Source organism: Convolutriloba macropyga, chromosome 6, assembly GCF_964194025.1.
Source record: "Convolutriloba macropyga chromosome 6, txConMacr16.3, whole genome shotgun sequence".
Lineage (NCBI taxonomy): Eukaryota > Metazoa > Xenacoelomorpha > Acoela > Convolutidae > Convolutriloba > Convolutriloba macropyga.
The window spans coordinates 51,730,957-51,747,527 of record NC_134473.1 but is presented as its reverse complement, the minus strand read 5'-3'; the positions used below and the strand labels follow the sequence as shown (position 1 = coordinate 51,747,527).

Here is a 16,571-nt window from a genome sequence, read left to right as displayed (position 1 = left end):
AAGATCAGAGTCTGAATCAGAGTCTGATTCACAGTCTGAATCAAGGTCTGAGTCAGAGAAAAACAAGAATCTGAATGAGAGTCTGATTCAGACAAAAATCAGAGTCTGAATCAGAGTCTGATACAGAGTCCGTATCAGACTCTGAATCAGAAGATATCAGAGCGAAGTGTGACCTGAATCAGAGTCTGAATCAGTACTGATAATTTCTGAATTTTACTCTGATTCAGTACTGAATTTGCTTTTGTGTTAGGTACCAAACGGGTACCAAGGTTTCAAACGAGCGAACAGCAGTCAGCAGTAATTTCTGTTATTTTTCCTAATTTCAAACACCAGAATTACTGATCTTGTTTGAGTTACTCTCAAAAAGACAAGTTGAAAGGACACTTTATACCTTTTTCTTTAATTTAGTCTAGAAATTGTATTGGTAAAAACACAGCTGAAAATTATCGCAGTTACTAAAACTTTAATTTATTTTGTCAACGTTTGTCGTGGACTAGGTGATGAACATTTGTTCGGATCATTTTTGCTCGCGATTAAGCAAAAAATTTTCATTTTAAATTTGCGCATATCCTTTTAGGCAAAAGGATCCTTTTGTTAAAAATGGGCAAAATTTTCCGATATAAATTTTGCGAGAGCTAGGTGGAAACTAATTAAATCTTCAACTGGCTCGCAAAGTCTACTTGGCAATATGAAGTTCCCTAACTGTCCCCAATTTTTGTGGTCGCGAAAAAAAGTCGTGTCACATGCAACCAGATATATAGTCTCTGAGTTTTTCCGGCAAATTCTTTCATCTCAGTTTCTGAGTTTGAACCGATTTCACGCATCAGTGCTCAATTTCTAAAAATTTTACTGTGAAACATCTATTTTGTCTTGGTTTTCCTTCTGTTTTTTTTCTATTTCATCATTGTTTTTTCAAGTTGTGAGACCGAGCAGCAATCAGAAAGGGGCTTTTTCTTGAGTTTTCTCTTTTATTAACTTGAGCTCACTCTGGTTCTCATGAGCTGGAAAATATTCAGGACACTTGAAAATTTTATAATTTCCAGTAGTTTTTCAAACACCGCACTGAGCTGCTGTAATTGCTTTTAGCCTAATTTCTGCAATGTTCAACTTGTAGTTTTTTAAATGTTGATTAAAACAGCTTTCGCCTAATGCAGCTTTCGCTTATATCCAATCCCCCTTTATCTTAGTAACATCTTATTTCCTATCAAGCACATACTTTTCTTTCTATATCCTGGATACCAGCAATCAATTCGGTCAGCTATAAAACCTTTCCATGTTTTCTGGCTAAGGAAAGGTATTTAATGAGATTTTGCAGTCATTTTTTCCGCTCTCACCGTCAAATAAAATAGACAAAATTCATTTCAGTTCCTCTGCATATGAATCTACCCAAAATGTTGTGTTGAGACTTCAGAAATATAAAATACTTTTACAACGAAAATTTTCTCGTTATTTTATCTTACACAGTGCTGTAAAATGCTAATGGCTGTAGGACATATTACATACAAAATGCACGGGAAATTTAAAAAAGATGACAAACAAAGAGTCTTTTTTAAAAACCTTTTTGACCGGTCTGAAACGTCAGCAAAAAGGAAACTGAAAAACGAGCAAAACGTGAACAACAGAATGCTTCCTTTTTGTGTATGAGTTTATTTCATGCGGGGTTTCATCAAAATACCACCCATATCAAGGAAAAATATAAAACCTCTGTTGTTATAGCAAAATAGAGGAAGCAAACGTATGGAAAAAGAAAGCAACAAATTCTTACATTCAGAGCAATTGTATTTGAACAAACAACCTACATTCTGAAATATAGTCACTAAATTGTAAATTTTTGCTTAGATACACCATTGATAACTGTAAATCGATTATATTAATTATAACTCGTTGTTCAAATTTTTCAGCTCCTTTACTTAAAATCATTTGTAGAACAGAATCTTATTCCGTTTTATTTGACGCAATCAGAATTACACTATCAGAGGTATTTATTTTATGAATCACAAGTTGCATCGCTATAAAATAAAAAAAGGACTCACAACTTTGTAATTTGCTTTATTTCATGTTAAAGATTTTTGCACTGTTCTACCCGTCAATTTCGAATGGTTATTTCGCAAGATCTTGCAAGATTCTGACAGAATGTTGCAGGACGGTAGATCGCATTGCAAAATTCGTTTTCAAAATCTTGCAAGATTTTGCAAGATAGCCGTTTTTTCGCAAGAATCTTGCTGTATAACCATTAATCCTGCAAACACTATTCAGGGGCTTATATTAACCAAACAAATCAAAATTTTACTAGAGTGCTTTCATGATATCTATATAAGGGGAACATACTTTTTCTTAAACGCTTTCATTTGTTCATTTGAGATTTTTTAATATAGATAAAGTTATAGGCTTCAAAAGTTTCAAAATAGCGAATACTTTGGAGGTTCCATTTTTGGACGCTATTTTCTTTCTTAAAGCGACAAAAAGTGTAATTTGGTCCCCCTATTTCTTGCAACATTTGGATACCTAGTTGCTAACAATCTTTTAAGATCATTACAGGCTTCTACGGGTGCCCAATTTTTGAGTAAATTTATTCACTTTTGTTCCTGGTTTTCAATTCTGTATCTCGATACATTGTTAAATTAGAAGATACTTATTTATGCTTAATTCTTTTGATTGGATCGTATTGTGCTTCCGGTTTCTTTGAAAATAGGTTTAATTCAGTACCGGTAGACGATTGTAATGATCGACAATTATATATCTTGCCAGCGGGGATGAACATGCTTGGTAATCATATACTTAATATGTAAATGTCTTTTTATCCAATTTTGCGCTTTCTAGCTTTGACAATAATTATTTGGTATTGTTTAGGTATAGATAATTTTTATTCAAGATCTTAGTATGATTGTCAAGATTCCATAAAACTCATATATGACTTAGTATGATTACGAGGATTCTTTTGTGGTGCTCATCCGGGCAGGTTCTTACAAGATACAGTTCTTTGATAGAGTAAGATAACTGAAACAATTGCGAATTTTTGATTAAGCTTTCACATAATCGACTAAAAAACGAAAATGGAACCATCAACTTACCCAAAGCAACCGAACCCCCCGCCTCCGTCCGAACCACAACCATCAAAAGCTGAAGGCGTTCCCCCGCCTTACTCCGCACCTGGGATGGGTTTCGCAGGGTCGCAGCAAGTACCCCAGCAGCAGTATGGTGGCCAGTACAACCAGGGCTATCAGCCTGGACCCTCGCCAGTTATGTATGCCGGACAGCAGGTAGGTTTTTTTGCATGTATTTTGTCAACTACTTTCTGTAGTCGAGTGATTTTCCGAAATATATGTACGAAATGCGCTCAAATTATGTAAATGCGCTGAAATGATATGTAAGAAATGATCTGAATGAAGAATCCCACCACTCACCTAATTTCGTAGGAGTTGCCTGTGATTGAACATACCTTACTTTTCTCCATATTTTTGTTCTTTAAAAATGAACTTCAACTTTGAAGAAAAAATCATATCTTGATCTTGATATATTAATCTTGATCCATACTTGGATCATAGTTGCGGGAGTCAAATGGACCGTATTTTTTCAGCCGATGCAACATCAGAGCCCAATGGGGCCAGTTTCCATGCAAACCGTCACAGTTGTCGCCCAAAGTAAGTAACTTTTTCAAAATGTTTTTACTTTTATTATCGTTTTTACCGGAACATTTTAATTTCTCATTTAAATTGCAATAGAGCTATACATATTTGTTCTGACCACTTTTGAGTTATCGATGTTCAAATTTCTGTGAAAATTAGACCGATTTGCGTTATTTTTATTCAGATTTTCAGGAATTTTTGCCTAAAATTTTTGTCAATTATGCTGGAACACAATTTTTTTAGACTCAAATGGGACTATTTCTATTTCAATTTCCGTTGAGAGTGCTCAATAATTAAAATTTTTCGTTTTTCGCTAATTTTACTCGTTGATTATCAAAAACTCAGCATCTATTTTTGATTTTATATTTGACAAAACATCTATATCTGTATTTCTTAAAATTGAAAAATTAAGTGTTCCTAATGGACGAAAAACAATAGCAGGGTTAGTTTTGGACCAATCTTAGACTGTTACAATCTAAAAACAATTCGAATTGTAATCAGTCGGTTCTTTTCTTTCTTAAAAAAATGATGTTTTTTATATTAATTAAAGAGCAGAACATTTTAAGTCAAAACTCACTAGTGATAGGTCCCATTGGCTTTCTATTTAGCTCCAAATTTATCTATCTAGTTTTTAAAATTGAAAAGTTTGACGTTTATAATATTTGATTGTTAATAAATAATGGCCTATTGAAATTTGACTCTACTTTTTAATTAATTTGGTCGACTTTACTTAATCTAGCTTAGTGTCAGCAAACAACAAAGCTTCTTTTTTACTGAAATAAAAATTAGTCTTAATTGCGGTTTTACGCATTAAGTTATGGTTTTCTGGCTTTGATACTACTAGATTTCACAATTTATTTCAGAGGCATTTGCCCATTTTTCACGTTTTCTCGTTTTGTCACATAATCAAATTACTGGCAATTCACATATCACATTATTGACATTCCAAATAAGGCTTAATCGAACAAATAAAAAATACTTGAAGATATAGACTATGGTTTTAACTAATTCTAATGTTTTTAAAGAATGCGCTATGACTTTACACGGGTTTTCCCAAAAAAGTAAAATAATTTTTGCTTTTTCTCATCTTTGACGTTCTTTTCGGAGACGGAAGACATATTCTGGATAATTGCAGGTTTCCAGGGCTTCCTGTGGACCAATAAACACAACTATTTAGTTATTTCATTTCGTAAATTGGCTTTCAAGTCCTTGGAAAAAAATGCTTTCGAAAAATTAGAAGTAATACATAATTTTGCCCTTTTTTCTTTTTGTCTACTTGTTTATTAGTCTCATTAGAACGAGGTCACATGGTTTATTATTGGTGTCCAAAGAAGGCGCAATCAAACGAATTTTGAGGGGCAAAATATTGCTATACGGCTTCGAAAGCGTTTTCTTGCAAATTTAATTGATTTTTTTTGTGTAGTTGTTATTCTTTAAGCTTAAAAAATGGATAACGACAGGACTTATTGCTCTTCTATAGAAACAGAGTTGAATGTAAATTTTTGGGTTTTTTCCAGTTGTTTTCTAATGGTTTTCATTATTTTGAAATTAATTGTTTTAAATACATAAAAGCGATTTTTTTTAACTTTTCTGTTTTTATTCGTTTTTTGTCTAATTGCTACCAAGCATTATCATGGACTGCTCTTATAACTTTTCTAGTGAAATACAAGTTACTTTGTTTAATTTCAGTTTTATCTGACGCTATTTTGACTTTGTTATTAAGATTCTTTTTTTAAAATGGATATAAAGATTTGGATGTAATTAATGTTTGTTGTTGTTGCTTGATTTTGCTGTTCGTCTGGACTGGCTTTATTAATATTGGCAGATCTCATCAATCTGATGCGCCATTTCTTACTCCACTGAGTTATTTGCTTTGGAGCCTATCTTCTTGTTCATACGCCATTTTTTGAAAATTATTTGAATTTTTGGCGGTTTTCTATGTGTTCCTCATTTGTTAGACAATTATGCCAAAAATGTGGATTAGCGGGGTCGGAACCTTATGTGTGATTGCTCATTACCGAGCCTCGTAGTTCGAATTCATTTTTAATCATCAACGTCAAAACTGTTTAGGTATCTGTTGTTTCAGATCAGGGGACCGTGGTAAGTAATGTACTCTCTCACACCTTTACCCGTGACGACGAATAAAGCAAAGAAATACCCTAAAATTCCAAAAAACTAAACAGTTTATGTTTTAAAAAAAGTCACCGTGAAGCAATCAAAAAATAATAATAGCTGTTTTCTTTAAGAAGCAACTTAATAGATCGTTTTAGCAGGACATGAATTTTTGACTTTCTGAACAAATTGTGATTCTTTGCCATAAAACTTTTAGATTACTTGGTTAAATGTCTTACTTCTGGAAAATAAATGCATGTTCGAAAGATCTTGCAAGTTAGACGAGATCTTCAAATTTCCTGTCCTGAGCAAATATTACATTCCTTTCAGAACGTGATGTTACATAACGTCCAAAAAAATTAAAATGAATCAGTCAGTAAAATAAATAGAAAATTTACTTTGTTTTTGACCACAAAACAAACAATCAATGTAATGTGATCGAAATAAATGAAACTCGGATAGACTGATGATGTAATTTAGAACCAGTGGTACCAGTCTTTCTGCGGGTGTTTTGACAACTTCATGATATGTCTGGCCACTTTCTGCTGTCCAGAATGTGTGTTCTTCTGCATTGCGTACTACACTAAACTACTCAAAATATGGGGCATCTCTTTCTGTCTGATGATGGTGGCATTCGTCGGATGGATTTTGTGTTACACGATTCTGATTGCGTAAGAATGCGAAAAACTTCAGCTCGGGACTTCAATACTCTGAAGTTCTTTGCTGATCTGTGTCGTTTTTATGCACTTTATAACAACCAGTGCTGCTGCTGCAGCTTACGGTTTAACTTTGGCTTTCAAATTAGCAAGGAATAGTTGGAAGCTAGAAAGGATATAACTATTTTTCTCACTAACTTGAAAAATTGATGTAATTCTTAAGCAGTAGTACTGCTTAACCTAAAGGGTATCGAAATATAACAGTTTTTGCCAAATACCTTAAAAGCAGTACAGTCCCGAGTTGAAGTTTCTTTGATTTCAAACAAGAATTATATAAGATTTCACACTATTCAAAAGACAGACGTAAGCGTTTTCTGTGCCCTGACAATATTCAATTCATTTATATATGCAGACAAAAGCCGAAAATCTCTTGCTAATATCTGTTGTTTTTCAACCAATAACAATTATTTTTAGGATTTTGTGAAAAACTGACAAAAACTGAATTTGGTTTTCCCGTTTTCAATTTTTGTAATGAAAAATGGCAGACCTAGTAAAAAATTTGTGTAAATATGTAGAATAGTGATGCGCCTAAGAATAGTGATTCGTAGATATTAAGAGTGATGCATTTAATTTTGAAATACTTGTCAAACGAGAATAAATAAAAGTCCCACAATCTTATGCCTATTGAGCTACACTATGATACCAAACAACTACGTGAACCTGACGACTTCTTAAAAAGCATTACAAACATCAAATAAAAGGAACGCGTCCTTGCACCGATAGTTTCTTAACGTCTAGCAGACGATATAGTTTTCATACCGGTTTCTCACGACGTCTTTAAAATTCAGAAACTTTTTTGTTCCGACCCTCTTGAGGGGGGAGGAACTATATACTCAACTGGGTTTTTTTTTGTTCCGTGAATTTTTGCCGCTCGATATATTCATCGTAGAGAGTTGAGACTGGTATCATTAGAAAGCTCGTCCAGCGTAGAATATGGAATTAAAAAGATTTTTTTAATTTTCGTTTTCTACAGGGAGTTATCGAAGTTTAAACTTCTGAGAAAAGAAGAGTGAATTCACGTTGTTTTTATTCACATTTTCCGGAATTTTTGCCTAAATTTTCGTCAATTTTGCTAAAATTTGTTATATTTTTTAAGAATAGTGTCGTTGATTTGATTTTTGAAGACGAACAAGCAAAGTTGATTGTTTTGATTTAATTTTTTTGGTCAAAAAATCTGGATAAACATTTCAAAATTCAGCCTTTTTCATCAAAAACAGCACGAAATAAGCTACTTTAGTCCACTTTGATTTGCCGACAGTACACCCCCAAACAACACACATACAATCTTTGTAGACTCAGTGGGGGGCTATTTCTGCTTCAGAATCCGCTGAGAGTGCACTCTAGTTAAAACTTTGCCGTTTTTTGCTAATTTTACTCGTTGATTATCAAAAATGCAGAATTTATTTTGAGTTTCAACTAACAAATTATCTATATCTACATAATTCGAAAAATCAATTGTTCTTAACAGACAATAAGTATTAACAGGGCTAGTTTTGGGCCATTCTTGGACTGTTACAATCCAAAAAAAATCGGGTTGTAATCAGTCGGTCTTTTTTTTTTTAAAAAAAGACTTTTTTTAATAATAAAGAACAGAACATATCAAATCAAAGCTCAGGAGTGATAGGTCCAACCAATTCGTTTGCTAAGCAGCTCCAGGCTAATGCATTTAGTTTTTTAATTGAAAGTTTATGCTCGTTTCTAATTTAAAAAAAATAATTGACTTTTCAATAAATAATGGCTTAATTAACTTTTCCTCTATTTTTTTCTTAATTTGTTCAACTTACAGCTTAGTGTCAGCAAAAAAAGACTACTTCTTCTTTCTAATGAGTTAACTTTTATTCTCGGTTGCAGTTTTAAGCCTGAAGTTATTGTTTTCTGGCTTTGATTCTACAAGATTTTAGATTTTTGTTTGTTTTGATATTTGCCAGTTTTTCACGTTTTCTAATTTTGTCACATTATCAAATTATTGACAGTTCTCATGTCAACTTATTAGCATTCAAAATAAAACAGAATTGAACATATTAAAATCCTGAAAGATATAAATCATCGTTTTAACGGCCTCGACGCTCTTTCTTGAAGAAATCAATTGAATTTTTTAATTTTGTCTTAACTGTCATTTATACCTTGGCGTTTCGGTCGTATGAAATTTCCTGTATAGTAATAGCTTTCATTGGCTTTTCATGGAAGAACAGAAAAACCGATATTCTGATATTAGCAGATAGCTGATGGCTTTCATGACTTTGAAACCCATCGGTTTCCAAAAGTTAAAAAAAAAAACTTTTTATTTTCGCAATTTTGTTCTTTTTATGTTTCTTTTTGTTACCTAATCTCATTAGTTAATTACAGGTCAAATATGACATTATAGGTGTCAAAGGAATAAAAGGGATTGGTGTCCCAAAATCTTTTTTTCAAAGAAATTGTTATGACCTTTCTGGCTTCGACACCGCTCTTTCACAAAAAAAAGTAAATTAATTTGATTTTTGTCATATTTGACGTTCCTTCTGTAGATGCAAGAAATATTCTGGATAATTACAGGTCTCGAGGTTTTCTTTTTCATGAATAAACGACGCTATTTAAACAGCTCTTTTTGTAATTAATGCCATTCATGACATTGAATGTAATTTTGTTTCGAAATACTTTAGCACTTCGCTTTTTTGTCTACTTGTTACCTAGTCCTACTAATGAATGACCACGTACAACATTATAGCTGTTTGAAGAAAGCGCAATCAAATATATTTATCAAATATATTTTGAGTGCCAAAATTTGGCTTGACGGTTTTGACAGCGTTTTCTGGCAAGTTTCAATTGAAATTTTGTTTGTTCTTTGTTGTTCATTTTAGCCGCTTTAAAAAATGAATAAGGGCAGGTCCTAATGCCCTTCTATAGAAGCAGTGGTAATCGTAAATTTGTGGTAATATTAATTGATTCCTAATGGTATTTATTACTTTGAAGTTAACTGTTTCAAAAAAATAAGTTAATTTTTTTACTTTACTGTTTTTGTTCTTTTTTGTATAATTGTTACCAAACCTTTTTATGGACTGGTCGCATATGTTTTCTGGTGATTTATAAGTTATTTTTGTTTAGTTTCAGGTTTATCTGACGGTATGTTGACTTTGTTATTAAATTTAGTTTTTAAGAGGGACATAAATTTTTTGATGTAATTAATGTTTGTTGTTGTGGTTTTTTGATTTTGCTGTTCGTCTTGACTCGCTTTCTTAATATTGACTTATTACAGCAATCTAATGCATCAATTTTTACTCCGCTGAGTTATTTGTTTTGGAGGTTATCTTATCTTTCATACAGAATTTTTTGAAAAAGACTTGGGCTTTTTTGGTATTCGCAAAAAATAATTTTTGGGTTTTTCTATCTGTTCCTCATTTGGTAGACAATTACGCCAAAATTGTGGATGGGCGGGGTCGGAACTTCTTGTGCCATCGCACATTACCGAGCCGCCTTGTTCTATATAATTTCAAAAACCTGTCTCTTTTGGAATTGCTGCTTCAAAACAGCTTCTAATTATTCCATAGGATTAAGATCTAGACTCTATGCCTGCTAATCCAGTAGTTTCCACTACTCTTCTTGGACAAAATTGTCGATGATCTTCGATTTATTTCCAGGAGAAAAGATGTCTAAGAAATGGAACTTTTCATTGTAATTTTTTGTAGTCTCCAAATAACCGGCAAGTAGATCTTGTCTGGAAACTAAACAAGCATTTTCCGTCCATCTGATTGCAATGCAATCCAAAACATAATTGATTGTTTGTCCGAACTCAGTAAAAACAACATTCTGCCAGAACGAGAAAGGGCTTCATGAGCATATCAATACACTTTTTTGAACGGAAACAATTGTTTTTCTTCTTCAGGGTAACTTTTGTGCGGTACTTCTGGAGATATTTTTGACAAATAGTCTACCTCTGGAAATTGCATCGTAGGAAGAGAAAGCGTTATGAGTCAATCTAATTCGCTCCACTGAGGTTTTTCGATCTTCCAAAACATCGCCAAAACTCTCTTTTTTGGGTTTTTTAGAGAATTCTGTAAGTCTGTTACTCAGTTTTTGAGTTTCGAAACTGTTGAATTGATATCGATGCTAAGTTGAGTTGCTTTTGTATTTTCCTCCATGAAAATCTGACATCTCGTATCGCAACAGCTTGGCAAACGGCGAAAGAACAATGCGGTTTAACAGTCTTTTCGGTTTAAGCGGAGATGGTGAGAATGCAATTTTTCTCAGATCTTCTAAATGTCGGAAATCATGCTCTACGTAGTTTTTGGTAACATAATGTAATGGAAGAAAATATAAATTGTAATGACTTTGTTGCAAACTTTCTACCAATGTATTTAAAACATTAAGACTATTTTTGTCCGTTTTTTGGAATATTGATATTGATGCATCTTTAGGCAACAGATGTGTATGCAATCAAGTATTAAGCCCAAAAAAACTCGTCCAGAACAATTGTCAGCCAATATGAGCTGAGAATTACTTATTATCACTGCAAAAATGTCTATATTAATTGGCAAAACCTTTACCCTGGCTTGATTATTTACCGATACTTGAAGCAAAGATCTCACATTAAAATTGCTAGTGAAAAATGAGTATTTTTAAATAAAATTTTATTTATAAACGTTAAAGTTGTTTACATATCTATTTTTTTCAGATTAGTGGTGAGAAATCTACCACTGTACCCTGATCACAGCCCCTAAACTGTTTCGCAATCCCTAAAAAATGAAACGCCAAGTTTCGAGTAGTTTTCAAACTGTAATGGATAAGTTTTCTCGAAATGTCCGATGTAATTTTTTCTCTCCTTAATATATTTTTTTTGTAAATTTATATCTGTTTATTTGAAATAAACGTATTTTTTTTGCTTAATCAATTAAACTATTTTACGCTGCTTTATGTTGATTAAAAAGTTGAGACGCTGCTTCTGACTGTTAGTTTAATTGCTATAATTTCAGGAAATTTAGTGTGCGTTTTTTTCTCCTATTTAGGATATGCAAACTGCTACCATCTCAAAAGCACGCGTAACCTGATTAGCTTACGGAAACACAAATGAAAAATTTGTAAGATTAAATTTGTTTTATGTTCAGCAAGATTCTGCAGTCTTAATGTGCAAATTTCATAAATGAGCTTCATTAGTCTTCCTCGCCTCATTTCTATATGAACTTTCAATTTTTTTTTTGAAGATTCAATATAACATTTGAAAATGGTAATTTTTGATGACAGGAGCGGAACTTTGGACCCCAATGACCCCAGCGTGGGCGCAGGACTGAAAACGTTGTACTACTTCTGCTATGCCATGGCTTCTGGAGCAGGAGTAGCCAGACTGGTCATCTTCATGGCTGTTCGGTACCAGATGCGAGGCATGTACAACATCAGAGGCACTCTTGTCGAGGACTGTTTCTTCTCATGCTGTTGCAGCTCATGTGTCACGTGCCAAATGATGGCTGAGGTAAAATTAGTAGTAAACTAACACGAGTAAACTTGTCACTGTCATGTAGTAGACCGAATTGAGCTCTGATCAGACCATCTTCGAGCGCACACATGTTCTCGGTGCGCTCGAATTACATGGTCTGGAAAAGGCTTCGAGCGCACTTTTGTCTGGACAATGGTCTGGAACTTGCCTGATCAGAGGCCACTTTGGTCTGGGACGGTCTGATCAGAGGTCACTTTGGTCTGGGACGGTCTGATCAGAGGCAGTTTCAAGCGCACACTAGTCTGATCAGAGGCCAATTCGAGCGCACACTAGTCTGACCAGAGACCACGTCGAGCGAATTTTTTTCAAGTTTTTTTTTTATTTTTTTTACTGACATTTGTTGTCTGTGGTAAAAGTCAACAATAAAACACCATTCTGATCCAAACTCCATCTGAAAATCTGATGAGTTTGATCAGAACCAAGGGGTCCAGCTGATAGCAACTACCGGTCCCCTCAAGAAAATATTTTGAATCAAAGTAGATCAAGACGTTTTTATGCAAAGCTGTCTAAATTCATTTATTCGGTTAAAAACATAAATAAATGGCATTTTCAATAATTTTTTGAGCATTTTTTTTTGGTTTTAATTTCATTAGCAATACTTTTAGGGTCGGTTTTTTGTTAGTTGAATATAAGATTGATAACATGGATTTTCATGAAATGAATATATTATAACGATATTGAGAGATTTGTTCATGTTCAAAATCATTCTCTGATCGGAATATTTTGACCGCACTTTAGTCTAAACAGAGGCAACTTCGAGCGCACTTTTGTCTGATCAGAGGTGATTTCGAGCGCACTTTTGTCTGATCAGAGGTGATTTCGAGCGCACTTTAGTCTGATCATAGGCAATTTCGAGCGCACTTCAGTCTGATCAGAGGCTATTTCGAGCGCACTTCAGTCTGATCAGAGGCAGATTCGAGCGCACTTCGAGCGCACAACGATCTTCGAGCGCACTCTCGTATGATCAGAGATGACTTCGGTCTGGGACGGTCTGATCAGAGGTCCCACTTGTCTGGGACGGTCTGATCAGAGGCGATTTCGAGCGCAACCTCAACCTGGGGGGGCAATACATATTACAAGGGGGACACTCCATTAAATTTCATGTAAATCACCCGAAAAAATCTTGGTGCCCAACCCGAGAAATTAATGTAATTTTACATGAAAAATCATGTAACCCGGGTAAACCAAAAATTGTTATCCTAGAACTTTCCTCTTATGGATCCTTAATGTCATAGACGAAAAAAGTTGTACGGAAATGGTAGGGTTACAACTTTTCCACAAAAGAAAGTTATACGGTTACAACTTTATCATATAGGAAAGTTCTATGACTACAACTTTCTCACAAAGGAAGTTCTATGATGTGAGGATATAGTGAGGATAAAATAACGTTTTTATTGAATCAATATATGCTTGGCGAAAGTCGTAAATGGTAATTTTTGATAAATTTATAATCCTTAAAAGCGTTTTATAGCAGAACAACAGAGCTACTGATGCCATTACACAGCTTTAATTCAGAAATTGTGGACCAAACTTTGTGCCACAAAACAATTTCTTCTCGGACCTAAATAGAAAGCTTTATACGTACTTTACGGGTGATAACTATTTTAAAACACTGATTTTCAGAAAAATACAAAACAAACTTTTTTAATTTAATTTTGCATACATCAACTGTGACTAGTTTAATCGGCACTGAAAAACCGTTATCAAGTCACGCACCACATCGCCGGTTCTGCTTACCAAAAGCGGCCCACAAAAAGCTTGCATTCATAGTCCAAGTGCAATTAAGTCACAAGGACATCTCACCGATTTATAGTTTGAGAATAGGTGAAGGAAAAATTTTCCCCCATTCCTCTAATCATTCGCTTTAACCGATGAAATTGCTTTGCGAAGATTTTTCAATCTTGCTCAAGCTTTTGCTATCCTGAGGGAAACTTCGGAGGAAACCAGCTACTAGATGGTTCGATTAGTCTTTCGCCCCTATGCTCAGGTCAGACGATCGATTTGCACGTCAGAACCGCTTCGGGCTTCCACCATGGTTTCCCGTGGCTTCGCCCTGCCCAAGCATAGATCACCATCTTTCGGGTCGTGTGCTACTTGCTCTGGATCAGTCATGCAATAAGAGCAAAACCGTCCGTGGTTGCGGGACACCGAATCGGCGCCCTCACCACACAAAGTAGTGCAATTCATAAAAATTACACTGTTCACTTTCATTTCGCGTGTGCGCTTTCAATGAGCGACAACACTTGCAAGCAACTCACACTCCTTGGTCCGTGTTTCAAGACGGGCTGTAGAGAGCATTGAATAGGAAGTTGAGGTCAGACAGGCAATCAAGATCAATTTATCTCATTTTGTTTAGAATCAACAAGAAGAATTCCGAGGAAAACTTCTGCTCGATTCATTAACAAGATTTGCCAAAAGACGACAACTACACTACTCGGTAGCCGAGAATATAATATCAAGGCATTGAGTATGGTAACGCTCACTCCAGTTCCCCTTCAACAGTTTCACGTACTTTTCACTCTCTCTTCAGAGTGCTTTTCAACTTTCCCTCACGGTACTTGTTTACTATCGGTCTCGCTTTATAATTAGCTTTTGGAGAGACATATCTCCAGCTTCGAGTTGCACTTTCAAACAACTCTACTCATAGGAATGAGCCATTATGACTGGTATCGAAAATGACCTTTACAGGATTTTCACCTTCTTTGATGCTACTTTCCAGTAGACATCAGGACAAATTCACCAGTCTAGCATCAAACCATACCGGACACCGAGAAATGTTGCCATTTCTCTTCCCGATGAGCTTTTCCCTGTTCATTCGCCATTACTAAGGGATTCTCAGTTGATTTCTTTTCCTCCCTTACTGATATGCTTAAGTTAAGGGGGTTCTCTCGCCCAATTCAGGTTATGTAGTTGATTGTCTCTTAATTGGTTCACTGACCAATATGAGACAGAAACCGATTCAGCAGTTTTGTTCGCTACTACTATCAAACACAGGTCGAAGTTTCCATTCAGTCATTAATTCCAACTTTCAAATGTTGTTGTTTCAGCTTTCGCTTACTAGAAGCAACATAATACTCGCTGCAATACAGACCTCGGGAAACCCTCACCGTGAATAAGGTTCACTCACATATTTTCACTACATTTTGCGTGGGATTGGAGATGAGGCTACTCGTTCTTGCTCAGTACTAGGCTGAAAATTAACGAAACTTCGTTACAAACGTTCACATGTTGATGTTTCCGCTTTCGCGTACTCGAAACAACATAATACTAGTCTTTGTAATTTAGTTTCATAATTTCAACTGTTCTCATGCAGAATTTTTGCTCATTCTTATCCCAAATTTTGACCTGGCTACTAGTTACACTCCTTGTACTTATTGCAAAATGACCACAAATTTCAACAGCTTTCACATGTTGCTGTTTCGGCTTTCGCTTACTACAGTCAACATAATACTCGTTGCAAAATAAGTGCTCGGCATCTGCAATTTTCCAAAGACGAAGTTTCGCCAGTTCAATTTTCGCTCGCCAATTATGGCTACTAATTCACACGGTACTGAGCTCAACAACATTAAATTTGTTCAGCAAGACTTTCACATGTTGATGTTTTGGCTTTCGCCTACTAGAAGCAACATAATACTCGTCTTGTTAGCTCATTCAATGAGAATAGCTTTTCCCGTTGAGAATTTTTGCCTTCAATTGGCGTTGTAGTGAGTTTGGCTACTCAGATCACCAAATACTTGTGACAATTCGAACCAGAAATGTTTTCAATTTTCACATGCTGATGTTTCGGATTCAACCTACTAGAAGCAGCATAATACTTGTATTCAACAATTTCTGTATCAAATCCCAGTTTTCTCTGGTGCATCTTTGCCAAACTATTCCAAACTGCCTGAGTCTGAATACCAATTACAGGTACTAGTAAATGCACGTTACTAAGGACTATATAGTTCTAGGTTACTGTACACAACGACGTTCACATGTTGATGTTTCAGCTGCCGCTTACTAGAAACAACATAATACTTATCGTGCATACCTTTCCATAACTTGTCCTTTTCAGATGCATTAGTTTCCCTTTGTCTTGGCTTCTACAGTCAGACTGGCTACTAGTAACAGCACAGTACTAATCACATATCGTTCTACAGTTTGCAGACAACTTTCACATGTTGATGTTTCAGCTTTCGCCTACTAGAAACAACATAATACTCGCTGTATACATTTGTAGTTCTCTATGTAACTTTCATGTGAAGAAGTTTCGCCAGTCTTTTTGACTGTCTCAAATCTGAGTCATGCTTAGGCTACTAGTTGCTTCATAGTACTTATCGCCTCGAGATCATTGAACAAAACTTGATTTTTCACATGTTGCTGTTTCAGCTTCCGCTTACTAGAAACAACATAATACTAGTCTCATTAAGTTCCGTCTCTTTGCAATTTTCTTATGAAGAAAATTCGCCATCACAATGACTCCAGCAGTTCTTGATCAAGGAATGCAATCATTGATCAGAATGCTATTATTTGAATCGGTTCTGCTTTAAGTGTTCCAATTTTATTGGAAGCACCAACAATAGAACATCAATGTGTTCAATCGAGAGTTATATAACCCTGAATCGGACGCAGTCAACAGCCGAAGCCGAGACCGCCTTTTGCGTTAGAGAG

At 35.1% G+C, this 16,571-nt stretch overlaps 1 protein-coding gene across 3 annotated transcripts in view; it reads left to right on the top strand.

Moving 5' to 3' along the window:
* Nucleotides 1–1,682: 1,682 nt before the first annotated feature.
* LOC142341032 (uncharacterized) overlaps nt 1,683–16,571 on the top strand; it is a 16,592-nt gene continuing 1,703 nt past the window's right edge. Inside the window, exons 1-6 of one of the 3 annotated variants that reach the window (XM_075391862.1) lie at nt 1,683–1,978; nt 2,988–3,260; nt 3,578–3,641; nt 5,713–5,726; nt 6,219–6,409; nt 11,672–11,897. In XM_075391862.1, coding sequence (XP_075247977.1) covers nt 3,054–3,260; nt 3,578–3,641; nt 5,713–5,726; nt 6,219–6,409; nt 11,672–11,897 — 702 coding nt within the window. In that variant the 5' untranslated portion in view covers nt 1,683–1,978; nt 2,988–3,053. The other 2 variants (XM_075391861.1, XM_075391863.1) reach the window with 2 other exon arrangements.